General features: G+C 59.2%; 1 protein-coding gene across 2 annotated transcripts in view; it reads left to right on the top strand.

Moving 5' to 3' along the window:
- Window positions 1–448: 448 nt before the first annotated feature.
- Window positions 449–25,063, top strand: part of FRMD5 (FERM domain containing 5) — a gene marked incomplete at both ends in the record, with an annotated part of 63,361 nt that continues 38,746 nt past the window's right edge. For both annotated transcript variants that reach the window (XM_084268323.1, XM_084268322.1), the window contains one exon: window positions 449–550. In XM_084268323.1, the coding sequence (XP_084124449.1) occupies window positions 449–550 (102 nt within the window). The remainder of the gene's footprint in view (window positions 551–25,063) is intronic.

The raw sequence follows: 25,063 nt of genomic DNA, 5'->3' as shown, positions 1-25,063 counted from the left end.
CCCTCCGCGCCCGCGGAGCCCCCTCCCGCGCGGGGCTGTCCGGCGGAGGCGGCGGATCCGCGCCTCCCCTGCCGCATTGGTTTGCGGCGGAGCCCGTCACCGCCGCGGCGCCGAGATTGGCCCCCGCAGCCGGCGGCGGGCGCCCCCCCGGGCCTGCCTCCCACCCCGCCCGCCGTGCGCCGCGGCCCGGGCACGGGCACTGCGCTCCGCTCCGCGCCGCTCCGCTCGGCCCGCAGCGGGGGCAGGGCCGGGCCGAGCCGAGCCGAGCCGGGCGGGGAGCGGGGAAGCGGGGAGGGGGTGGGGGTGTGGGGGGGGGGGGCGCGCCCCGCCGCGCCGCACCGCCCCGCACCGCCCCGCACCGCGCCGGCAGCGGGGATGTGAGCGGAGGCTCCGCCGGCAGCGCCCGCCGCTCCGCGCCCGCTCCGCGCCAGCTCCGCGCCCCGGGAAGATGCTGAGCAGGTGGATGAGTGGCAGCAGCAGGAACCTGGACCGCGAGTACAACTGCACCGTGCGGCTGCTGGACGACAGCGAGTACACCTGCACCATCCAGGTCAGCGTCCCGCGGGGCTTGAGGGGGGTGGGGGGGGGGTCGGCGGGGGCGGGACGGCTCCGCGCCGGAGTCTCGCTGCCCCCGGAGCCGCCGGCGCTGCCGCCCGGAGCCGGCAGACAAAAGGAGCGGAGCGGCGGGGGCGGCCCGGTCCTGCCCCGCCGCCGCGAACAAAGGCGGACCCCCCCCTTCCCCGCTCCCGCCGCCCCCCGGCTCCCGGGAGGGGACCGGAGCGTCGCTGCAGGGGTCGGGCCGCGGCTGCCGGTGGCGAGGAGCCCCGGGGCAGAGCCCCCCGCCCGCGCGTCTCCCTCCTTCCCTCCCGCACCGCTCTGCCGCACGCATCCTCCTCCGCCGCGGAGGCGTGCGGGGATTGCGCGGAGAGCCGCCCGCCGCCACCCGGCGCGGTGCTGCCCGCGGCCCCCGGAGCGGGGCAGGGCGGGCAGCCCGGCACGGCCGCTCCGGGGCCGGGGAGAGCCGCGGCCGTGGCCCGCCGAGCCCGGGCGGTGCTCGCCCTCCTTTGCCGGCTGCGGAGGCTCCGCGCATCGCGGGGAGGACTTGGGTGCAAAGTAAAGTCCCGGGGACGCGGCTGGACTGGGATGCGCGGGGGATGCTGCCGGGCAGAGCCGGGTTCCCCCCGGCCTCCGCCGATTCCCGGGGTGCCCCCCTCTGCCTCCCCGCCAACCCCCAGCCCTGCCCTGATGTGCGCTCGGTTTTGTAATGGTCCGAAGCGGCGCGAACGGGATGCGCATTTCCCGTGTGCCGGGACCGGGTCCCGGGGTCCGTGTGTCCCTCCCTCCATCCCCCAGGTTGCTGCCGGGGCTGCGTGGGGCCGTCGCTCAACGCGCAGAGCCCGTGGGATGCCCTATTCCTGAAAACGAGCGATCCACGCTCCCCGTCCCCGGGAGCCGGGAGCAGCATCCCTGGCACCGGCTGCTCTCACGCTCCCTTCCCACAGTTACCGCCATCCCTGCGAGGGAGCTCGCCCAAACCCGGAACGCTATAGCGCTTGCAACTCTTCCTGCTGGTACCGGCTGACTTCAGCCCAGTCCGTAGGCAATGGAAAATTCAGGGCAGAGTTTGGAGTAAAGGTGACTCAACACCTAAACAGCAACGATTCCCGCCCCCCCCCCCCGCCCCGGCCTGCGGCGGGTCTCCCCGCTTCTCCCTGTCCTGCGACTCCGAGGAGGAGGAGGAGGAGGAGGGAGCATCTTTCCACTCACAGGCAGAAACACGCTTTCAATGATGATGCTGAAGTGTGGCTACCGAGGAGTGCCGCAGGCTGCGGGAGGCACCGGCCGCTTTCTGCTTAACTCGTCTAAAATGGATAAATACCCTGGTTTGTGCAAAAAAAAAAGAAGGGCTGAGGGATGCTGATGCTCCTTCCTCCCTCACCTCCCCCACCTGAGTTGTAAAGTGTGACCCAGTAAACAGCTGTAACGGCAACCCAGTTCATTTGGCATGAGCAAATTTGTCTCTTGGAGGTTGTTTTTGCTGCGAATTGGATGGAAAGCTGGACTTGGGGAAAGCATCAGCAGAACGGGGGGGGGGGAAAATCTGGATTTTCTCTCCTTAGGAGGATTTAACAAGGTGCTTGGCATTTTGCATGTCCTTTTTGTTTTGTTTTGTTTTTTTTAAGAGAAAATCCCAACCCGGTGGCCTGTTCCAGCCGCTTCTTTTCCATTCTGCATAGCAAACAGCGAGTCCCGGTGTTTAGTATGCGCGACCCAAGGTGGCAGGGATTAGCCTGCGGTACCCTCGCCAGCAAGGTTACCCCACTTCACCATGTGTTTTCTCCCTGCTTCCGCCCTACCTCACCAGCCCAGCATTTATAGTCGGTGCAAAATCGAAGCGTGAGGAGTAGGGACGTAAGGGTGTCTCGCGAGCGAGCGGAGCCGGCGCGGCGCAGGCTGCGAGCGGCGAATGAGTTTTGAAGGTCATTCCCTCCCGAGCGCCGATGTTCCCCGTCTCGCTGGGCTCCCGTCGCCTCTCCTCGCCCAGGCTGTTTCTGCGCCTCTTGGTTCTAATTTATGTGGTTCTATTTTTACTTAAATATGGTAGAAGCTGCCCGAAGCGGAGCGGCTGGCGGCTGCCACGGGCAGCGCCGCTCATCGCCGGAGCGGGGCGGCTCGGTGGAACTTGGTGGCGGGTGGGTTTGCTGCTGTACCCCTGGGTTGTGTGCCGCTCGCCCCGGCAGCGTGGGGGGTGCAGAGGGGCTTCGTACCCCCCCCAGGCTCATCGCCTGTCTGACACGTCAGCTGGCTCCTGTGCTGCTGGGGAAGAGAAAGAAGCCCTCAGAGGTGGAGCCGATTCTCAGAGGTCTTGCTGGCATTTCGGATGGCGGCACCAGTTAAAGCTCCCATGAGAATGACCCTCTGGCTGTGCTTGGTGAAGGTGTGTGAGGAGGGCTGGGTGCTGCCAGGTGATACTGGAATATTCTCTTGCTGAATAAAGCCCTTTTTATTTGGTTGCCCGAAGCTGACGTTGGTAATACACTTGTGTGGAATGAGAGGCTCCTTGCTGGAGCTTGGATGAATCCTTCCTTTCTCATGCCCTAATTCCCACCCCTGAACAACCCATTCGAGCAGGAGCCTGAGGAGCTCATCCTGGGTCCCATGGTGGGCTCGGATGGTTTGGGGGTTGGGATCAGGGCTGCTGTGAGCAGTGGGACTGTGTGCCACTCTGTTGGTACCTGCATAAACAGGTTTGTGTTGGGGTTTTTGTGTGTGTTCCAGTAGCCTGCAGTTTTGGGGAGGACACTGTCCCAGCACCCATCTCCAGGGGGCTTTGTGCCTGTCAGCGAGCAGGGCTGCGGGTCTCAGCCACCTACCAGGACTTGGGGGGTCCCAGCAGCTGCTGGAATGAGAAGGTGTTGGGCTTGCTTGCCTCAGAAAGGCCTTGGATGCCACAGAGGCACCTTCAGAAAGCAGAGGGGGCAGTGGTGGGAGCAGTGGTTTGCAGCGTGGGCACCGCCAGGTGCGAGAACGCAGCGGTGCCATTGATGCTCCATCCCTCGGTGTTCTGCTGGCTGCTGGCCTTGGGTGCTGGGGACCCCAGTCCTGTGGGAGTCACCATCCCCCAACACAGCCCCAGGGAGTGGAATGGCCGGTAGAGAGGGGCAGCCATCCCCAAGGGCTTTTCGTTCATCCCATGGCAAGGAGCTGGTCTGGCAGTGCCTTTAATTTCTGTCCAGATTCGGGCTCTGGGTCTCTGGGTGCGCAGGCGAAGCTGTTCCAGCACGGCTGCCTTCCGCTGCCCGAGGAATAAAGCGAGCTTTGAAGGACCCGGGGCGATGCTCTGGCGCTGTGGTTTTGCTGTGACTGAGCTGCTTGTCTGAGGGAATGGTTTAAATTCTTCGCCGCGGTGTCAGTGGTGGTATAAAAGGCTCCAAATAATTAATGATTTGCCATTGCTCCGTGCATCGAGCTCTTTCCCCGGGACACAGTGGGGTTTTGTTCCAGCCCCCAGCAGCGGTGCCGGAACGCGGGGATGCGAGGAGATAACTACAAAAATGTGGTTGGATTCCAAACGTAGGAACTCCCTTATGTAAGACTGAAAACAAATGAAAACGGGCCCTTGTCTGTGCTCCTGGGTGAACCCCGCGCTTCCCACATGAAGCACAAAGTTCATTAGGAGGCCTGACAGGGCCATTAATAACAGGCAGTCAGCACAAAGGGGAACCGTGGGGCTTGGCAGCGCTGGCTGCTGTGAAGGTTACTTCTTCCTTATCTTTTTATCTTCGGAGAGTTTCCCGTGGCTTTTAGCTGGGAAATAGGTTAGCAGGGCGCTGCTGGCGCTGCAGGGACCCTTGTCTGAGGGCCTGAGCCCAGGTGATGTGTCCTGCACCGGAGGCTGACGAGAGCGCCGGAAGCCACGAGGCCTCGTGCCGAGAAGTTTACATCTGTTCCTGGAGCCTTTCCCTCTCTCCCACAGCCCAAACCCGGGGTGCAAACCCTGTCATCAAGGAGCAGAGTGATGTGGACCTTGTGTCCAGGGCTGTGGGTCCACACCGCGCGTCTCTGAGCATCCCCGGTCTCACAGCCCAGCACCAGCGAGGCTCTGGCAAGGCCACGGAGAAGCCCATCCGCAAAGTCTCTGGGCTGCAGCGAGGGCAGGATCTCGTCCCTCCCAGCCTGTGTGTCCTGGCACAGGGAGAGCAATGCCTGTGGCTGGTTTGCTGATGGTGCCTTTGGAAGCAGTGCCTGTGGTTGCAGTGTGGGCAGGGTGCTCACCACAGAGCCCCATCCGTCCCGCTCGGCAGGGCAGATCCACTGTGCCCTGCTCCGGCGTTCACACACTGTGGGCTTGGAAGAAACCCACCCACAGCGTGTGGGGAGTCTGAAGGCAAAGCAACGGAGCTGAGGCTTCATCTCCTCTTCCCTCTCACGTTCCTTTCCGAGGATATAACTAAACGCCAAGGGTGCAGACAGCAGCTGAGGAAGGCACCCCCTGAATGTCCCCTGGAAAACCAGTGACTTATCTACTTGCATGTTAATGGGCAGCAGGAGCACGAGTTGTTATGGAGACACGTTGGGAGCCCTTTGAGTGCTGCTGTGTCTTCCCAGCTGAAATGTCTGTTTCCCATGAACTTTCCGTGCCTGCTTTGCCATGTCACCTGCCCTGAAACCTCCAGCTGCCACCTTGTAGGGAACAGAATCCCAGAATCCACAGGTTGGAAAAGCTCATCAAATCAAACCGTTCCTGTCCTGTGCTAAACCATATCCCTGAGCACCTCATCTCCCCATCTGTTAAACACACACAGGGCTGGGGACTCAACCCCCTCCCTGGGCAGCCTGTGCCACATCCTCACAACTCTTTCAGAGAAGAACTTTTCCCTCACATCTGAGCTGACCCTGCCCTGGTGCAGCTTGAGGCCATTTCCCCTTGTCCCATCTCCTGTCCCCTGGCTGAAGAGACCATCGCCCACCTCTCTGCACCCTCCTGTCAGGTCAGTGTAGGTGGGGAGAAGGTCTCCCCTCAGCCTCCTCTTCTCCAGGATGAACACCCCCAGCTCCCTCAGCCACTCCTCATAGGATTTGCCCTCCAGCCCCTTCCCCAGCCCAGTTGCCCTTCTCTGGACTCGCTTCAGGACCTCAATGTCCTTCTTAAGGTGAGGTCCTCGAGACAGGTTCCTGAAAGAGCCACACTGGTTGTCACTGGCCCGTAGAAGATGCTGAAGACAGAGAGAGATGCGCATGCGCGCGGTGAGCCCGTGGTTGGAAGGAATGCACAATAGCGTCGTGAAAGGAGAAATTTTCTGCTTCTGTCATGTAAAACTTGGGTAACATGCAGTAGGAGGCCTTTGAGAGGGTGTCTGGGGAACAGTCAGAGCGCCTCGAGCAGCCCACTTATTTTTAATTTTTGACTCATTCTTCGGGAGCTTAAAGTGATCCTGCACTTGGGAATCAGGCCTGTGGCCACCTTCAGCCAAGCCAACCCCTTCCCAATGCACGATAGCTGGGCAGGGGGCTGCAGTCCCTCACTGGGGGTACACTCAGCAGCTCCCTGTGGTACCCAAACCCCCAACTGGGTTCTCCCGGGCACCACCGGTGAAGATGGGGAAAGGCCCGTGACGAGCAAGACCCTGGCTGAGATGTCAGGGCAAGGTCCTGAGGGAGGTGCCGTCAGTCTGTGGAAGTGTCCATAGCTGGTGTGGGGGTGGGTGGTCCTGAGCACGGATGGGTGCTGGGGATGCCTGTTTGGGTGTCAGTGGGATGTGGAGTCCCGGTTGCTGGGGGGATGCGACACCAGAGAGCCGGCAGCGCTTGGCCTGGCCTGCTCCAGGATGGTGTGACAGCTCTTCTCTTCACATCGTGCCACACAGGTGAGGGTTTGTTGGTGGGGAAACCCAAACTCTCTGGGCAAAATCCACCCCGAGGAGCTTTGGCTGCTCAACCCTTCCACCTTGGAGCATCGTGTGTGCAGTGGTGAGCACAGTGTGAGCAGGAAGCCCAGCACTCTAAGAAGCACCCACACATGGTCCCACCCCAGCAGGAGCCATCCCTCTGCCTCACAGTTGTCGCTGAGGGGGGTGGCATCCAGCAGACCCCCCTGAACTCACCATCCTCCTGCTTTCTGAAGGGCAGAGGGAATGGCAGCGCAGTGCTGGAGGAGGCTGGGGAGCAAGCAGGGCTCTGCCAGCGAGGAGCACAGTGGTTTCTGTGCTGCCTGTTCTGTGGAGCACAGACAATACCTTGTTAGTGCAGGGGTCAGGCGTGGGTGCTGCTGCAGAGAGAACCCAACAGGGCTTCTGTCATCAGCCACTTGTTTGCCATCAAAAAACCCCGGTGACTGTTTGGTTACAGAAAGCTTGGGAGCCGCTCCCACAAACGGGGAGGTCTCAGGTCAAATTCTTCTCTTTGAAGTTTCTCTGGAGGAAACGATGGCAGCAGCACGAGAGCAATTTCATATTGATGATCCAGAATTGCCCACGAGGCTGAGGAACCCAGCATCTGCAGACAGTGGCTCCTGCATGGCGAGGAGGAGACGGGCAGCAGGCTGTGGCTGGCGCAGTGTCTGGGGGCTGGGGTGTATCCTGCTGGGCTTGGGCTGGCTGAAAGGGACGGGGCTGAATCCCCTCCTGAGGCAGGGTTTGGGGGGCTCTGGTTATTTTTGGTGGCTGTTCCTACCAGCTCCTGGAAACTTCGGGGCTCAGGAAAACGTGATGCTCTTTGTTTCTTCATCCACCCAGCTGCCAGTAGAGTTACGGCTGACGGGGCTCTTGGTGGCTTCCTGACGTCCAACCGGATTTGTACAGCTCCATCGTCACCCCAGCAGCTGCCGTGAGCTGGCAGAGCCCTGGGAAAGGCAAACCCACCGTCCCTGGTCCCAGCATAACAGGATTGATACTGGGAGCATTTCTTGGAGCTTTGGCCTAAACAGGGCGATGCCTCAACCAGCTGTAATCCATCACAGGCACTGTGCCAATGAGTCCCCCCAGCCCCTTTGGGACACTGACCCCAGGAGTTCCTGCCACTGGTGGTACCTTTAGGTATCCGTTCTGCCGTTTGCTTCCAGACTGGAGAGTGCTGGCTGCCTTTGTTCTGGCAGCAGCTGGAAACGGGAGGAAGATCAGTGAGGTCTGATGTCACTGTGACCTCATCCCCTACGTCTGCATGGAGACATGACGGGCACGTGCCATTCCATCTCTCTGTCCTATTGGGCACTGGCATGGGGTTTTGCTATGACCTGGTTTTCCAAGAACTTTCCTGGTGAGATGCACCAGGGTTTGGTTGTTTCTGGGGTGACCTGTAGGGTCTGGGGCTGGCCGGGCGGTTTTCCAGCTCGGGGACGAGGTGGTTGTGTCTGTGATGTGATTACAGCCAAGGCTGAACTGAGCATCTGCACAAATGGCCAGACCCTTGGCCTGGGGGCTTTTGAGAAGGGCCAGTGCAGATGGATGACAGGGGAGCTCCTGGAGAACGGCTCATTTTCTGAAGCAAAAATTGGGTATTTGTGACTGTGGGTGAGCTGAACCGGTGCGATCCTGGGGAGCAGCCGGGTGCTTTGTTCCTCCCACATCATCCTTTAAAGATACAGACCATGCTTTGCCCTTAATTGCACTGGGGCAGTTACCATCCCTGTAGATTACCATCACTGGTCACAGTGGTCTCTGTTGGCAGAAGTGACTCAGCAGCCAGGATTCTGTGGGGCGCGCAGCCCCCAGCCCATTCTGTGCGAGACGCCATCGCACTTCCCCATCTCCCTATCGTCAGGGACAGCGGGGTGAAGCAGGGTAAGACCGTGCTCGCTCAGCGGAGTCAGCAGCTGTCTCTCCGGATGCAGATCAGGAGCTGCGCTGCCGAGCAGGATGGGGCTGGCTGTGCACAGTCAGTGTGTAAAGCGGAGCAGCCTTCACGCTACCAGCTCCTCTGGCCGCTCCGACATCAGCTTTGTCCTTCCCTTGTGGGGATCCCCGGCTCTCCTCATGGGAACTGGGGGGTCTGTCCTCCCAAATGGTCCCATCTTCTGTGCCCATGTAAGTGGGGATGGCTTTTCCACAGGCAAGGGACTGGGCTGGACAAACCATCTGGGTTTATGGGATGTTTATGGGATGCTGTGCAGCCACAGAGGTTAAAGAATGCCTTTCACCAGTGTTGCTGGGCTCAGAGCTGCGGGCTGGCTGCACCCTAATCATTTGAATATAATAATTAAAACATATTTTCTTTAGATTTCTGAGCTGGAGCCTTCCTCTGCTCCTGGGTGGGCTGTGGCCAAGCCGGAGTCTGGTGTTGCACTGAGACCCCTGCGCTTTCCCTGGGAGATCCAGATTTTGGCACCGCCTGAGCATCCCGTCGGGAAGTCGGGTTGCCACGGGGAGTAATCTTCCACATCCAGCAGTCAGGAATGTAAGCACTGGGCTCCTGAGCCAGGAGAGGAGTCTGAGCCTGGTTCGGGATGTTGCAGGAGCAGGGAGATCAGGCCGGCCAGTGCTTGCAGGGGACCGGTGTCTCACCAGATACACGCGGTGTTTTCCAAAGGGATGACTGACAAAAGCTTCGTGGCTCCATGTTTCAGGAGGCCAGTTGGCCTCGTGTTCACATGGGATGTCAGAACTTGATCAGTGTTGCAGCTGGAAATAGGCTGGTTTGGCTGCATAACGGTGGTTACTGAGGGCTTTAATCAGGGCAGCGTAGCTGTCCTACCGATGGGGTTCCTCTGTTCTCCAGGGGTTAGAGCAGGGCCTGGCACCAAGCCTGGATCCATCCCAAAGCCAAACCCATCTTCCCTCCTGTATGAAGTTTTTCTCTAATAAAAAATGATTTAAATGGATGAAGCCACTCTGGAGCTTGAGAGAGACTGTTGGGATCTATGGATCAGGCAGTTTATAGCGATTGCAGCTATACATTATCTATATCCTTAGCTCAGAGAGTGGGCAATGTACTGGGACTGGAAAACCCCCGAATCCAAGGTAGTTATATCGGAAAGACAGGGAGGAAACGTGCTGAGCAGGTGCTTTTTGTGCATCGATTTAACTCTCATTAGCTGCGTGCTGACTAATACTGCTGGGCTGCGAGCAGCGATGGCCTTGAGAAGGGAGCAGGGAGTAGGAACAGAGCGCCTTTGGGCCCCGAAATCCAGAGGCTCCAGGGGCTGCTGGAAGAGGGAAAGGAGGAGGGGAAGTGTGAGGGCACCAGGAAACGTTGTGGGAGGAGAGGGATGGGGTTGGGGGCAGGACCAGGGCCGTAGCAGTGCAAGGGATGTTAGCCATGCCAGCTCATCCTCACTCCGCACGGGGACCCCCGTGACCCCACGCTGCCGGGGCCACTGTCTGAACCCAGCCTTGGCTCCTGCCCGTGCAGCCACGGCCAGAGCTCTGGTTCCCCCCATGCCTTCGGGCACCTCGCTGCCAGCACAGCAAGGTTGCTCTTCACGCTGGGCGGGTGCCGGGATGGGTACGTGTTCTGGGTACACAGACACTGGTGGCACTGCCACATGCCATGGGGAGGCAGCAGCACATGCAGCAGGGGAGGGCTGGTGATTTAAAGGCGACCTTGTTTCTGTCTGCAGCTTTCCGAGCGCTGGCTGGTGGCATCCATGGGGCCGGTACCCCTTTTGCTTCCTACGATGGCAGCAGCAGCAGGCCCAGCTCTCCTTGGCCAGTCTCATGCACACAGATCCCAGCTGGACCAGGGCCAGGGCTGGGCTGTGGCAGGGGGCTTGGAGCTCTGTGATCCTTGGGTCCCTTCCAACTCAGCCCAGTCTGTGATTCAATGGGTCTATGATGGGATTATTTAAGATCCGTGGGCGCTTCCCGGGAAGACTCGCGCTGGTGCACCCCGCGCCCTGGCCACGTTGGCACCCAGAGGCTGCTGAAGGCCCTGTGCTGTTCCTTCCCTGTCCCGGTGTTGTCTCTGTGGCTGGGCAGAGGAACATGGTGCTGGGCAGAGGAATGTGGTGCTGGGCAGAGGAACGTGGTGCTGGGCAGAGGAATGCAGTGCCGGTCTGCTGCCGTGTCCCTCCGAGCGAGCAGGCTGGCATGGAGCAGCACCCAGAGCCAGGGAGGTGAGTGCGTACGGCCCTGCCGCCTTTAGGTGTGTTTGGGGAAATAAAATCACCGGATAAACGGCAGGAGCCAGAAGAGATCACTTGGAATGCACTCAACTCCTCTCTAAGTGCTGCAATTACGCTGCCCTTTATTTAGCGTGTCAGCTAACGCCGGGAGAGCACCAGGGCGAGAACACACCAGGGCGAGAACACACCAGGGTGAGAACACGGCGCTTTCACCCGGCTCCCATCCGCTGGGATGGGCTGGGAAGGGCCGGCAGAGCCTGGGGCTGGGTTAGCAATGGATTCACTCAAGCCCTTAAAACATTGATGGTGTTGTTATCCATACCCATTTTAAGCACATTTGACATCACCCTGCGCCAGTCTCGGTCTGTTGTTGCTGATGGAGAGGCTCTGGAGGGGGCTGCAGGTACCACGTGCCCCAGGTTTGTGTTTGTAGCTGAGATTTAGGATGGGGCTGTAAAGTCTGTTCCTGCACCTGCAGAGGGGACTGACAGATCCTGCAGCACATGGGGTCGTTCGACTGTGGGGGCTCAGCCCCTCTTGTTCACCCAGAGCTGCCCCCCACTCTGCCCCCGGCTCTCCCATGGGGGAAAGAAGCCTGAGGAGAAGATGCCTCAGATGTTTCCTCAGTGACTCGAAGTCAGCCTGTCATTCACTGCATTCCCAAGGCTGTGGCCACCGCAGCAGCTCTGAAGGGACAGGAGCCTCTCCTCTCCAAAAGGAAGAGAGTCCCTTTTAACCACCCAGTTGCCTTCTTGCTTGAGGGATAATTCTTGTCAATCTGCTGCTTTTTCCTCTGTCAGGCTAAAAATAGTGTATTATTTCCAGGCAGTAATTGCACATCCTGTACCCGTAATGAGCTCTTAAGGTAATTACATTTTGGTGGGAGAGAGCTGAGAGTGGGGTGCGTTGGGCTGGCGAAGAGGGGTGCAGTAAGCCTATGGCTTCCACACTCACTCAGGAGAGGGGGTCCCACAGCAGGGGGAAACATCCCCATTTCTCCAGTGCTGGGGGAAGGGCGGCCTCCATGACACATCACCGCAGCCTGTGCCACGTCTCCTGGCAGCACTGGAGTTGGCAGCAGCGGTGTCACCATACGGAGAAGGGGCTGTCACCTGGGGAGGTGATTGGGGTTGTGGGAGTGATCGGCTGCCTGCATGGACGCCTGTGGCATCCCTTCTGGAAAAGGCTGTTAGACGTGTTTAGCTTCCTCAGAGTCCAAACACACGTTGCCACAGCTCAGGGTCAGCGCAGCAGCAGTTACAGTGCAGCCTGAGGAAGGGTGACATGCCACCCGCTATCCCACTCTGCCCTACGAGCAGTTCCCCTGCAAGCCAGCCCTTCCCTGTGCACCCTTATGAAGGCTCGATGCTGGGGGGCTGCCAGAGCGGGCAGGGAGGGCATGGACCTCCTGCAAGCTGTGCCAGGGTCAGTACATAATCCCTTGTCCTGCTGCTTTGCCTCCCAGCTCAGTAAATCAGTTTCCCGTCCTGTAGAGTATCAGCGCTTGCATGGAGCAGGTAAATTATTTCTGCTGCTGGTGCACCTCTGTAACTGATTTGATGACATATTAAGACTATAAACCATTTAGAATGTTTTTGTCTGGACCAGTTTCCCTCCCACGAGACAGAGGTGCTGATCTCACAGCGCCATGCGTTCCTCAATCCTCTGTAATCCCGTGGCTTCCCCTTATCGCTGTCTCCAATGTATTCCCACAATTACAGGAATTTATCCCCACAATTACAGCCAGATTTACCTACCTGCCGCTCTGCTCCCGCACGGTGATGCTGGGATGCAACCTCCCCAGCCTCGGGTTTCTACAGCCGCCCCAGGTACACACACACCCCCCTTGCTACAGGCGCAGAGCCTGTCCAGCTGTAATTCACCCTTTGCAGAGCCAGGATTTCTCCTATTCCTGTTTTTTCCGAGCGTGGCCATAGCCAGCAAAGTGCTGGTGTAAACCCAGCCCAGTCCTGCTGCACTGGTGAGGTGGGTGTTAGAGCTTCCTGGCAGGTGAGGTGGGTGCTGTGGGTTAAGAGCTTCCTAGCAGGCATCAGGGAATAACAGGGGGGGGCTGGATTCTCTGCGCGGCCCCTCTTGCTTCCACCCTGGCCTGCAGCAACTGGTGGGACCTCAGCATCCTGGCCAGCCAGTGTTGTGTGTTGCTTTGCACGACCTCTTCTGAAATACAGGCCCGGATGAGGAGTCAGGCCCTGTAGCCGCCTCGTGAGCCTTGTTGGTCAGGATGAAGCTGTCGGAGTGGATTGAGCGCGGTTCGCCTGACGGGCCTTCACTGGCTGCGCGGCTCCCAGGACAAAAGCCGGCTGCTTATGCAATCCCTGGGGAGTGGGGAAGGATCCCAGCCCTGCCCTTGACACCTCTGAAGCAGCCCTGATGGAGCCAGCAGGGTGATGGGTGCTGCAGGACGGACTGACAGCTGACGCTGGGGACGGGCTGTGTTTAACGAGCTCCTCCAGGCAGCAGGCTGGGACGTGGCTGGGTGCCTTTGCCTGGCTCCATCTGTGGGTGCCCCAGACCTGTGTCTCCCCCCACGCCAGCTCGGGGGTCTGCTGGGGCCCAGAGGTGCAGGCAGAGGACAAGGGGCTGTCCAGAAGCTGCTGCAGTGCCATTAGAGCAGCTACTCTGCAATATAAGTGTCGTTGCTTTAACAATCCCCCACGGATTTGTGGCATGCAGATAATGGCCATCGTGTGGGATCAGCATAAGCAAAGAATTACGTTAATAATAACTGCTGTCCTCATGGTTAGAAGGATGCAGAGGTGGTGTGTACGCCTGTCAGAGCGTGGGGCTACAGGCTGAGGCATGAAGTCTTCATCCTTCAACTGGGTGACACCGTGTGTCATCACCTTGGCTGGTGCAAGACATTCGCTGTAATTAACACTACCAACCACATCTGTTGGGGGGTGCAGGGGGAAGCCCTTCGTCCTGTGCAGGTGTCTCCCTTTATTGCTGTTGGGGGTGTGACCAGACCCCAAAAAGCACAACCTGCCCGTGCCTGTGATGTGGGAAGGCGCTGGGCACAGGGTGACCCTCTGGGGCTCAGCTGGTGGTCCAGAGCCCCTGTTTCCCTTGCCAAGCTCCAGGAACTTCGTCCGAGTGACAGAGGGGGAGCCATGCACCTTGGAGACGGCGAGCAGTTCGACATTGTGTTCCTGTGTTGGATACGGGGCTGTTTACAGGGAAGCCGCTGCCTGGATGGCAAGGGGAGGTGACAGCTCTCATGCTGGCTGCTCTCCCTGCTTCTGATGCCCCATCAGCGCTGACCATGCAGGTCCCTTAATTTTTTAGCAGCTCAGAGTGACAGGCCGGTACTCCTCTCTCAATTTACCCATCTATTTCTGCAGAGCAGGGACCTAATTGAGCGAGTAATCCCCAAGCTGACGGCTCCGAAAGCCATCGCACGGCACGCAGTGTTTGGGGAAAGCTTTTTATTTAGAGCTGTTTGCTGTGCCCAGGCAGGGTGCTCAGTTACTGACACACAGCCCCTGTCCCTGCTCGAGGTCAGCAGGACACGCATCCTGCCAGGGTCCCAGTCCCTGGGAGTCTCCGATGTGGGGTTGTACGGTGGGCACAGGGTGATGGAGGGAGTCTGCTTTGACTCCCGGGGTTGCAGCATCAGTCCCCAGCATGGTCAGGTGGAGCCCAGGAAACATCCCTGGTACAAACATCCCTGTTCCTTTGGGAAAGGGCAGGTCTGACCTGGGAGCTCAGTGGGGTTCCTCAGTGGGACCTCAGTGGGGTGCTGGTGCTGTGGAGCTACGGGCCCCTGGGGAGATGCTGAGCAAAGCCAGTGCCCACTTCCAACCTTTTTTTAAGGCTCTCAACACAAGACAAGGAGTGAGTCCAGAGGAGGCCATGAGGATGATCCAAGGGCTGGAGCACCTCTGCTACAAAGCCAGGCTGTGAGAGCTGGGATGGCTCAGCCTGGAGAAGAGAAGGCAGGCTCCAGGGAGATCTTACAGCACCTTCCAGTCCCTGTAGGAAAGCTGGGGAAGAACTGTTCCCGAGGCCACAGAGTGATAGGACAAGGGGTGATGGTTTAAACTAGAACCGGGGAGATTTAGGTTGGGTGTTAGGAAAAAGCTCTTCAATAGGAGGGTGGTGGATCACTGCCCCAGGTTGCCCAGAGAGGTGGTGGAGGCCCCATCCCTGGAGACATTCAAGGTTAGGGTGGATGGTGCTCTGAGCGACCTGATCTAGTGAAGATGTCCCTGCTCACTGCAGGGTGGGACTGGGTGGCCTTGGAAGGTCCCTTCCAACCTCACACATTGCATGATTCCAGATGTGAGCAGAGCCCAGTCCCTGGCAAACCACTGGAAACCCAGTTTGGCCCAGTGCTGAGCCCGGAGGGGCTGTTCCTCTTGTACCTCGGTTTAGTTTGTGCTGTGCAAGCATCCGCTCTCGCAGCCAGAAAGGGGGTGTCCAACCCCCCCAAACCCACCCGATCCGCTGCGCACCCTGCGCGCTGTGAGCCGGCGTGGATGCGCCTCGGCTCCGTAGGTGTATCCCCACCCTCCTTCCCGCGGGCTGCGCGAGGCATCGCTTCCCGTCAGCGGGGCCGCGCTCTAATGAGATGTGAAACCCGGCCTGACGTGGGTAAGTGGAACAGACAGGCAGAACCTTTCCGACATCAAACGTGAGGCGCGGAGCCCCGTGCGCGCTGTGCTGGGTGAGTGTTATCTGCAGCCTGACACCGCAGCTCCGCGCGCTCGCGCGCTCCCGGGACGCGCGGCTGCGCCTCTGAAGCCGCACGGCTCGGTCGCTCCCTGGGAACGGTGAGGTGAAGAGCTCAGGGAGCTGCTGTCGTTGGGGCTGTTGCCAACATGCGTCCTGGTCTCCAAGGGTGGGTTTCTCTTCCAGTCTGGTCACTCTCTGCTTTACGTGCCCCTCGTTTGGGTGGGGGGGGGGAGGGGTTAAAGGGCGTCTCCAAGGCTGGTTAGCCTGGGAGTTGACCTGTTGTTGTGCTGTCACATCTCAGGAGGTCCCCATGGGGCTGGGCCAGGCTTTGCTGAGTGGGGAGCACTGGGCGAGCCCCTGAACCATCGCTCTCTGTCCCATGGACAGTGGAGGGAGCGCTGCACGTGCTCTCCCTCCCCAAACCACCCCCTGTCTCACCCCACTGTGGTTTTCCCAGGCCTGAGATGACCCACCGGCACCGGTGGGTCTCTGTTTGGCACGGGGTCATGAGAAACTCCTCCTGGGTAAGTCAGGACAGAAAGCCCCAGCAGAGAGGGGGTGAGGAGAGGCAGAAACAGCCCCTGAGCTGGGGAGTGGAGGTGTTTCTCTGTGCAGGCATCAGTGAAGAGGCAAAGGGGGCTCCTACATTCCTGTCTTGTAGCAGGAACTGCTGCCGAGGAGGAAGAGGAGGAGGAGGGCTGCTCTCTGTGGCAGTGGCACAGGGCGCTGCCTCGCTCAACCCCACGTCCCCACGCCTGGACAGCATAAAAATCAGAGCTGTGCCCTGCAATGAGGGCTGGAGCTCTCCATCACCAGCAGCACCTCAGATCATTAAGCCTGAAATAACTATAATTGGATCCAGAATTCACAAGAGAAGGGGTTTTATTTCTGTGTCTCTGCTTCTGCTGCCACTGTGGACTGGACTCCTTTTCCTGCTAGCACAGCCGAGTCCCTGCGCAGCGGTGGCCTTCGCATCCCGCTGCTGGGTCTGCTTCCAGCACAGGACAGGATTTAAAGCCTGGGAGAGAAGCATTGTGCTCCCTTTAGGGGGGGATCAGCCCCACTTGAAGAGCTTGAAGCTGTTGATGTGGGTCGTTGAACCACACTCTGAGTTTCCTGCAGAGTCCGTTCCCCCGGGAAGGAGCCGTGTGTCCGGGGGGCCGTGTCCCTGCCCCGCTGCCGGGGTGGGTTAGGGGCGTGCAGGGGAAATAAAATGTCACCATTTTTGGCATGTCCCCATTAAAAGCCAGGCTTTTGTCTGAGCAGCTGAGCGCCAGATCAATAACCCTCACCCACAGACAGGCTCCTCCAGTGATGTGTCTTTACAGCACGTGGACGTCTTACAATGTGTTAGGAGCTGATCAGACAGGGATGATTCAGTGCCCTGACTGCACGGAAAGGCGGGGGAAGAGTCAACATTAAAATCTGCCTTTAAATAGACTGGCCTAAGAACATTGGCAGCCCAGAGCACGGTGGGTCCCTGTAGAACAGGGGTGGAGAGCTTTGGTGTTGTCTGTAGACTTTGGCAGCAGCAGGGGTTGGATACAGGAAGGTGCAAAGATGCCACAAGGCTTCAGAATTAAACTGTGCTTGGACAGAGCTCTGCAGTGGTCCAGGTGTTGGAGCAGCAAACAATTTCAGTGCCTTTACCTGGAGAAGAGGAGCCCTGGTGGGAAGGTCCATAGGAGAGGGAAGAGCCCTTGTAGGAAGGTCTGTGGGAGAGGGAAGAGCCCTTGTAGGGAGCTCCATAGGAAAAGGCTTGTTCAGATCAGTTCCTCCCTCACAGTTCTTGCTCTCTTCAGACATTATGGAACAAATCTCATCGTCTTTTATGGCAGGATCAGGCCTGGGAGATCAGGATGGTGGATGTCCCCAGGTGGGATCCTGCCCGGCAGCCTTGCTGTGTGTAAGCCAAGCAGGAACCTTGAGCGCTGAGTCGGTGGTGCCAGAGCCGAGCTCGGCACAGCTCCTGGCTGGTCAACAAACCTTGGCTGCGGAGGGGTTGGTGTGGGATTCAGGGCGGGTATTTCTTGCTGTGCTGAACTGCTGGTCATGGAGCATCTGATGGAAAACCTGTCGTGGGGAAAGCTGCCGCTGTTGGCACAGCTCCAGCCCGGGTGCCTGGGAGGATGCTGAACCTCAGTAGTGGGGTTAAAATGGGACGGGGAGGCTTCTCCTGGTCATGGTGGGGCTGCAGATGGTTTGCTTGAAGCAACTGGGTGATGCTTCAGAATGTACCCAGGGAGTGTCCCAGGGAGCCTCGGGGGTTTAGTGGGATTTGAGGAAGGCTCTGCTATGTGAGCAGCACGGGGCTGCACGGTGGTCCTGGCACAGTGGTCCTGGCATGGTGGTCCTGGCACAGTGGTCCTGGCCTGTGGCACTCAGGTGGCACTCGTGGGCAATGTGACACAGCAGGCTGGGAGTCAAGAGTGGGGGTCGTGGGGAAAGGGGCTTACAGAGACCTCAGCAAGGGCTGGGAAGGGCAGGCTGGCAGGGTCTGGAGCTGGCTGGCGGAGCAGCCAGGGACTCGGTCCCAGGCTGTGCGGGGTGCCGGCGCCAGCCCAGCCCTGCCCTTGGCCTCGGTCCCTCTCTGTGGGCGTCTGGCGAGTGGCTTTCGAGGAAACACCCCCACACCTGCGGCTCTCCTGCCCGACCTGCCCACGCTGCCACTGCTCCTGTGGCACCGGCGAGCCCCCGGCATGGGCAGGGGCTGCCCACCGCCGAGGGGTGAGGGGATGTGCAGCGTGATGGGCAGGGCTGTGGGGAGAGGCGGGTGCCAGTTGTCACCCCAGCGCCCAGGCAGCGCATCCATCCCTTGCAGGGAATCCAGCACCGGTCGGTGTGTGCGAGGGCGGCAGCGCCAGCACAGCGCGGTCCTGGTTTGGGGTGCCCTGAGCTCCGGGCAGAGGCTGGGGGCTCTGGATGCAGCACTTGTCCTCCAGCCTGGCTGGGCATTGGGTGAGCTCTAACATGAAAACCAAGGACAATTTGTGTGCAGGTCTCGGAGCCAGGGTTTGGTTGCTGATGTTTGGTGTTTCCTTGCCCTGACAGGTGCCCGTGATGCCATCGGGTCACCCCGAATTTGAATGTTTAACAAGATGCTTACATATTTAATTGCATGCTGTGAGTGTGTGGCACAGAGGTGCCGTGATGCTGCTGCCAGGGAGTTCATTCCATTCCAGCAGAACAGGGGGCAGTGGGCGGCTGTGGGCAGGGGTCTGCAGAGGGGGGCACATGTCCCGGCTGGGCACGGCTCCCAGCGCTCTCCCAGGGCAGCTGGGTTGGGATCATCCATCCTGCTGCAGTACTGAGGGCTCCTGATGCTGCTGGCTGGGAGCCACGATTTGGGGTAATTCCTCCAGGGATAAAAGCTGAGCCCCTGTCCAGCGCAGGCAGGGCTGGTGCCTCTGGCATGCGCAGCAGCCCCCTCAGAGAGTCAGAGACCCTCACTTGCCCTTCCCCTTAGTGTGGCACTGCCTGGCCCCTTCTTGTTCTCTCTCCTGATGCCTCCATCGCCCTTTCTGCTGCACCATAAACAGGGAGTTTGTGCCTTTCGTGCCACCTTCCCCGGGGGGCTCCTGCCTGTGCCCCGGCCCCCGTGGTGGGATCAGCTCCCAGCTCGGAGCGGGGCTAATCGGCCGTGCGCTCACTGCAGCTGAATTCGAGCAGAGAGAAGCAGCTCATGGCTCCAGCGTGTCTCTGCTCGAGGCCATCTGCAACTTGCTGGGCTGCAGTGACGTTCCGTGTCCTCTCTGTGGGTTCAGCTGCAGCTCCCACAGCCAAACACAGCACCCACCACGCCAGGGCTGCGAGAGCGGCTGGGACGAGCCCGAGCACCCCCCCGCCCCCCAGCTCTGACCCCCAGGCTGGTTCTGTCTTGGCTCCTTGTTACACAACCCAGAAACTCCCGTCCTATTTTTATTGGTAATTATTACTGTCATCCAGGAAGAGCCCTGATGTGGGGGTACTGAGGTGGGCTTGGCTGGCCCGGGAGCATGGCAGGACACACACGTGGCTCTGCCCTGTTGCAGCCATGTCATCTCTGAGCCCCTCTCCAGGTCCTGGACTGTCACAGAGGGGCAAGATATTGTTCCTTGTGCTGCCCCTCGGTGAGGTCCCACTGCCCAGGCTTTGGGTAAGGTTGGGTCCCAGGGAGCAATGGGTGCTCCAGGGAAGCCCAAAGCATCCCCCAGTGATGAGATGCTCGGGGTGGCCCTGGGGTTAGCAAGCCAAAGGAGCCCAGCAGCGTGTCTCGTGCCACTGTGGGCATGGTGATTTCGGGGTGCAGCTGTTGCAGAGGTGCCCAAGCCTGTGGATGCCGTGTTTTCTGTTAAAGGAAGGTGCAAAGCCCGTGTCAGGGATGTTCTGAGGCTGTGCTGGGTGCTGGAGGTGGTGCACCTTCACCTTTCATTCTCCGTTCACATCCTGTGCTGATGCTGCCACCTGCCATGGATGAGGCAGAGCTGGCAGCAATCAGCCCAGTTGCTGCTGATGGAAGATGCTCTTCCTCCTCCTCCTCCTTCTCCTCCCTGGCTATCAAAATCCCCGGGGCTTTCCATGTTGGGAATTTCCATGTTGGGGGTCCCCAGTTTGGGTGGGAGGGTGGGGAGCACTGGGAGCTGTGGCTGCGCTGGCACAGTCCTGCCCTTGGTCCGGCTCCCTGGGGCACTGGTGGGGGGGTGAGTTTGGGGGTTTGGGTCCCCTCCACCTCGGCCTGGGGAGGAGGTGGGTGTCAGAGCAGTGTCTTGGCCCCGGCTGGCACAGAGCCTGCGGGCCATGGCCAGGCTGTGCAGGGCTGAGCACAGGGAGTCGGGGCCGGCTGCTCCCCGCAGCTGAGCACACGGTGACCCCCAGAAGCCAAGGGCAGGCAGTGGCTGGGAGGGACAGACATATCCTGTGTGCCACCGCCAGCCTGTGAGGATGCTCCCTTAGGAATACCGGAGCAGCTGGATGGAGCAGCCGTGCTGATGCGGGTCTCACCCCGGCTCCCATCCTGCCCAGCCCCGTGTGCTCAGCAGCAGCACTGGGGGTCCCCAGCACTGTCACAGCACAGATGTGGGTGCTGAAGGCCAGGAGGTGCCTGGCAAGTCGGGACCCTCAACTGCACGGGGCTGTTCCTGGCGGTTCCGTTCCTGGAGGTGAAGGTGGAGAGTGTGTGGAGGGCAGAAACGAACCATTCCCTGGGTCCATGTCTGGATCCTTTCCCGCCGCCCGCGGGGTGCTGGATGTGAGCAGCCTGCCCAATCAGCCTGCCAGGCAGCAGTGCCAAGCTCCAGGCCCTGTCGTGCTGTGGCAAGCCCGAATCACGCTGGCAAACCTCTTCAGTGGCTTTATCCTCCTGGAATTAGGAACCAGAATCACCGTTCGTAAATACTGACACTGAAAACCCTCCCAGGGCTGGATCCTCCGCCGCAGGTTCCCTTCGGTGCCCGTGCCCTCCGCTCGCGGCTCCTGCAAGGCTGTTATCTCCAGGATGCATCGTTACACAATCCTCATCCTCATGCTGCCAACGGCTTCATTATGGAAACATCACATCAAAGCAGAGCCAGAAACAATCAAGTTCCTGTTCAGAATCCAAGATGTTTGGGGAGGATGGAGAGTTCAGGCTTGCAGAGGGCTCCAGCGAGCGGAGGAAAAGCGGCTCCGTCCCCCTGCAGCCTGGCAAAAACTTGGGGCTTCTCCTGAATTCCTAAGCAGAGATAAATGTGGAAAGGCTTTCATGGCCCAGTAGGCACACTGAATTAACTTGAAGTGATTGGGAATAATGTGTGAAATAAATGAACGAGGAGCCCGTGTATCTGCTGCCTGGAGAGCGGGAAGTGGCTGGCCCGGCAGAGCGGGATGCTGGAGCAGGATGCTGGAGCAGGATGCTGTGTGCTCCCTACGTGTCCACCCTGCCCTGCATCTCTCCGGCTGACCAGAGGATTCTTCCAAGCCCAGAGACTTCCACAGGGTTTGAGATGTCAGACCCCACAGGGTCCTCTTGTGCTGGAGTGACAGGGATGAGGGTTTGGGGGAGTGTCCCAGTTCCCTCCCTGCTTTGGCTGGGGCAGCTCTCCGTGCTTCAGGGCAGCGTGGGGGCTGTGGATGAAGGACCTTGCATCATCCTGCTTTAACGAACTCCTTTGCCAGTCCAGGGCATGGACTAATTTGGTTCTGGTACCAAAGGGAATTGGGTTGTGGCTGGTGACCCCGAGGGTCTGTTCAGCCACCAGGGAGCTGCTGTGTCTCCGCAGAGTAACAGTGTTACCTGTAACCACATCATCTGTGTGGCTGATGGGGAGGAACAGCGGTCCAGCTCCTGTTACACCTCATGGGCATCACTGGAGCAGCTGCCCAGCCATGGGGAGAGCGGGAGCAGGGCCAGCACGGCACGGACCTGCTGTAGGAAGGCTCCCTGCTCTCTTGTCCTCCACATCCCAGAATTCCTGCTAAGCAGGAGCCCAATCCCAGTTAGCCCTTGCTGGAAAAACCATTTCCTAATGCCAACTTTGGAAGAGCCTGAGACTTTTCGAGTAAATGATGGATCTCACGTAGCACTAATGAACTGCTGGGTGTTATTAGCAAGTCTCCATCCTTTCTTCTGTTCCTCAGTGTAACAGAGGAAGGAAGAATTAGTCAGGGAGCCGAGCTGAATTGTAAAGTGCCAGGAAGGAGAAGTGGATGGCACGAGGAGGCAGCTCTCCCGTGGCTGATGACTCCGGCTCCAGTAGCCCTGCAGCCGAGTGGGGCAGCCGTGGTGTGAGGGAGGGTGGGCAGTGAACAATGCCCATGGTGTGCACCACACAAAGGGGCTTTTCTTCACCCAAAGCGCAGGCGGCCGCTTGCTCCGGCTCCTCTTTACCCCCAAACAATGGCAGGAAAACCCTTTCTTGGCATCGGAGTTCCCCCTCTTGCTCTCATCCTCCCAGGCAGGGGCTGCACAGTCCGGGCTCAGCTCAGACCTGGGGCAGGGGGAGTTGGAGCCTTCCTAATAAATTCCCTGAGCTGGTGGCAGGCGGTGGCTTCTGCACGAGTCGGTTGGTTTGTGTGCTGGGCATCATGGTCCCCATGGCATGAGCTGGCAAAGGGCTGGACCTCATCCTGCCTGTCACTTTGCAGCTCCCAGCACCCCTCCTCCCGGAGACCCTGGGGGCTCGGCCCCAAGCACATGGTGCTGGTGGTGGCATGGCCAGATCCTGCTCCATCCTGTTGTGGGAAGGAACCTGTGGGTTTGCCCTGTTACATGTGCTGCAGCACCAGAGCTGCCTGGAGCTGGGAGTGGAGCTCCATCCCAGCCTCAAGAATCCCATGGGAGGTTCCCATCCTGCCCTGCTCCAGCCCCCCCACTCTGTCCGATCTCACCCACGTGAACAAGGCAGGGAAGATGTTTTAGGTCAATAACTGGTGCAAACTGTGTGAATGGGATGCAGGACACTGGCAGGTGTGTAGGAAGCAGCTTCACAGCATCGGTGGGCAGGAGCCCCCCCGAGGGCCGTCCTGGGGAAACTGAGGGATGAACCTTCCTGATGTGGAGAAGGACTCAGCTTCCCATTTTTCTGACTGTGGCTTTGGGTGGGAATAGCAGGAACAGCATCAGCGCTGTGACCATGAGGAGGATAGTAATTAATGAACCCCCTTTTTCCTCTTTAAACCAGGTGCTTTATCTCTCTGGGCACCCTGTGTGCATCAGCCAGTCGCTCCTCCTGCCCCACCAAACTCACTGGAGAAGCTGGAGCAGCTGGGCTATGATGCCACATGGATGCTGCTCCTGCTGCTCTCTGTGCTTGTGGTTGGGCTCAGGAGCTCAGCTGCTGCAGCCAGTTTGGCAGTTTCCAGCTTTCCTGGGTTGTTTCATGTTTTAGAAAGGTTTGTTGGAATCAGATGCCGGATGAAATGCTGCTTTCAGCTCGCTGACCTGCTGGGGAACTGCAGCCTTCCGGCGGTGCCGGCGGGGAAGATCCAAGCCTTAGAAGTTTCCCTGGTATAAATTAATCCCCTCGTAGGTGTTTTGATGCAAAACTGCATTAAGCAGAAAGGGGGGTTGGGGCACCGTGTCTGTTGGCTAAAAGAGGAAACTTCTCCCTTGGCTGGGATGGCCGAGTCATGACCAGGGTTGGTTTGGGATAGTCTTGGAGCGGATGCTGGTGGTGCTGTGGAGCGATAACAGCTCCTGGCAGAGGCTGGATGCAAACCCCAACCTGCTGCATGCTCCCAGAGCCAACCACAGCCACACAGAGTCGTGGGGAGGGCTGGATGAAGAGCTGCTCAGAACAGGAGAACGTGGGTGAGATGAAAGACGTTGTAAAGACCTTGTTAGGCGCCGTTTCTCCAGAGCCTTCCTGAGGGTGATGGTCTCAGCCCCCACACCAGCCGCCTTCGGCCACAGCAGGGTGAGATGAGGGTGTTTAAACTGAGCCTGCCCTCTGAGCTGCGCCTTGGTAAGCCTGAGCTCCACTTGGCCCTGATGGCACGTAGTGCTGGTGCTCTGCCGAACTCCGCTCCGAGCTGTGCCCTGGCTGGGGGACACCAGGCACAGGCCAGTGCGGGGCACTTGTGGGGTGCTCTGGTTGCCTGAGGCTGCAGGATGAGCTGTTGGCACCTGACCCAGCTGCAGCCCAGCACTCTGGTGGGGTAGGATGGAGACTTCCATGCTGGAAGGTCCCAGGCTAGTGGGACTGGGCAGCTCTGCCCATCCTTCTTCTTCAGTGCTGTGACGACCCCTGGGATTTAAACTGACAATGTGGGGAGAAAACACGCCAAGCTCAGCAGCCACATGACCATCACTTTCCCCCCATTTCACCCTCCCTCTCACCCAAAGCCCTGGGCTGGGAAGGTCCCAGGAGTGGTGAGTCAGGGTGGGTGAAGCGATAACCCCAGGCAGCATCTGGCTTTGCTTCCCCAGCAGCATCCGGCTTCGCTTGCCCGGTCACCCCGGGTAACGTTCATCAGTTCCAGGTGCCATCGATACTCCTGCTCAAAGACCAACCAGCCAATGGCCTTCTGATGTTCAGCCAGCAAGCCCACTCCCAGAAGCTCAGTGAAACACAGCACTCCCCGGCAGCGTGGGCACTCCTTTTCCAGAGATGCTCGAGATGCTCTGTCCCCTGAGTGATGGGGAGCATTCCCCTGGGCTCACAGGAGATGGGCACGGGGAGGGCTCCAGTTTTGGGGTGTGTTTCAGCAAAGGGAGCTGGTACCCGCTGCTGTGAGGCAAGGGATGTCCCGTGCCACTGGCAGCCCCCAGGACAGGGAAAGCTCCGGCACAAAGTGGCACAAAATGGGGCACAATAAACACGCCTTTTTTAACTGCCCTGCTATTAATTATTAATCACTGGCTCTGTGTTTCAGAGCATGCAGGCATGGCAGGGAATAGCAAACCACTTAACTCGGAGCTGTGTCTCTGGCGTTCAGCCTCCGAGGAAACGCTCTCCAGGTTTTCCTGGAGAGCTCGTTACAGAGACAATAAAGGCCCATGATAAATAGGATGCAGCCGTTATTAACACGCGGTCCCTGGAAACTGCTCTGAAAAACTCGGCGCTTGGACAATAAAACTGTGTCCTTGATTTGTGTGGTGGCTGTTCCCTCCCGTTGCCATGGCTCCGGCATCCTCCAGCGATGCTCCCAGCTGCCGCCTGGAGCCTGCTCGCATTAACGGTTCTCAGATCTCTATCTCCTCGGGTGGGTATTTGCATTTTAACCCCTCAGGAATGCCTGGATTCAGAGCCATGAATTCCCATTTATACCCTTCCCGGAATTCTGCCGGGGTGGGAGCAGAACCGCCTCCCCTGGCAGAGCTGGCACAGGCACGGCGTGCCCTCTCCGAAGGGA

Source organism: Gallinula chloropus (genome assembly GCF_964237585.1).
Source record: "Gallinula chloropus genome assembly, chromosome: 9".
In the NCBI taxonomy this organism is placed as follows: domain Eukaryota; kingdom Metazoa; phylum Chordata; class Aves; order Gruiformes; family Rallidae; genus Gallinula; species Gallinula chloropus.
This window is presented reverse-complemented; position numbering and strand designations above follow the sequence as displayed.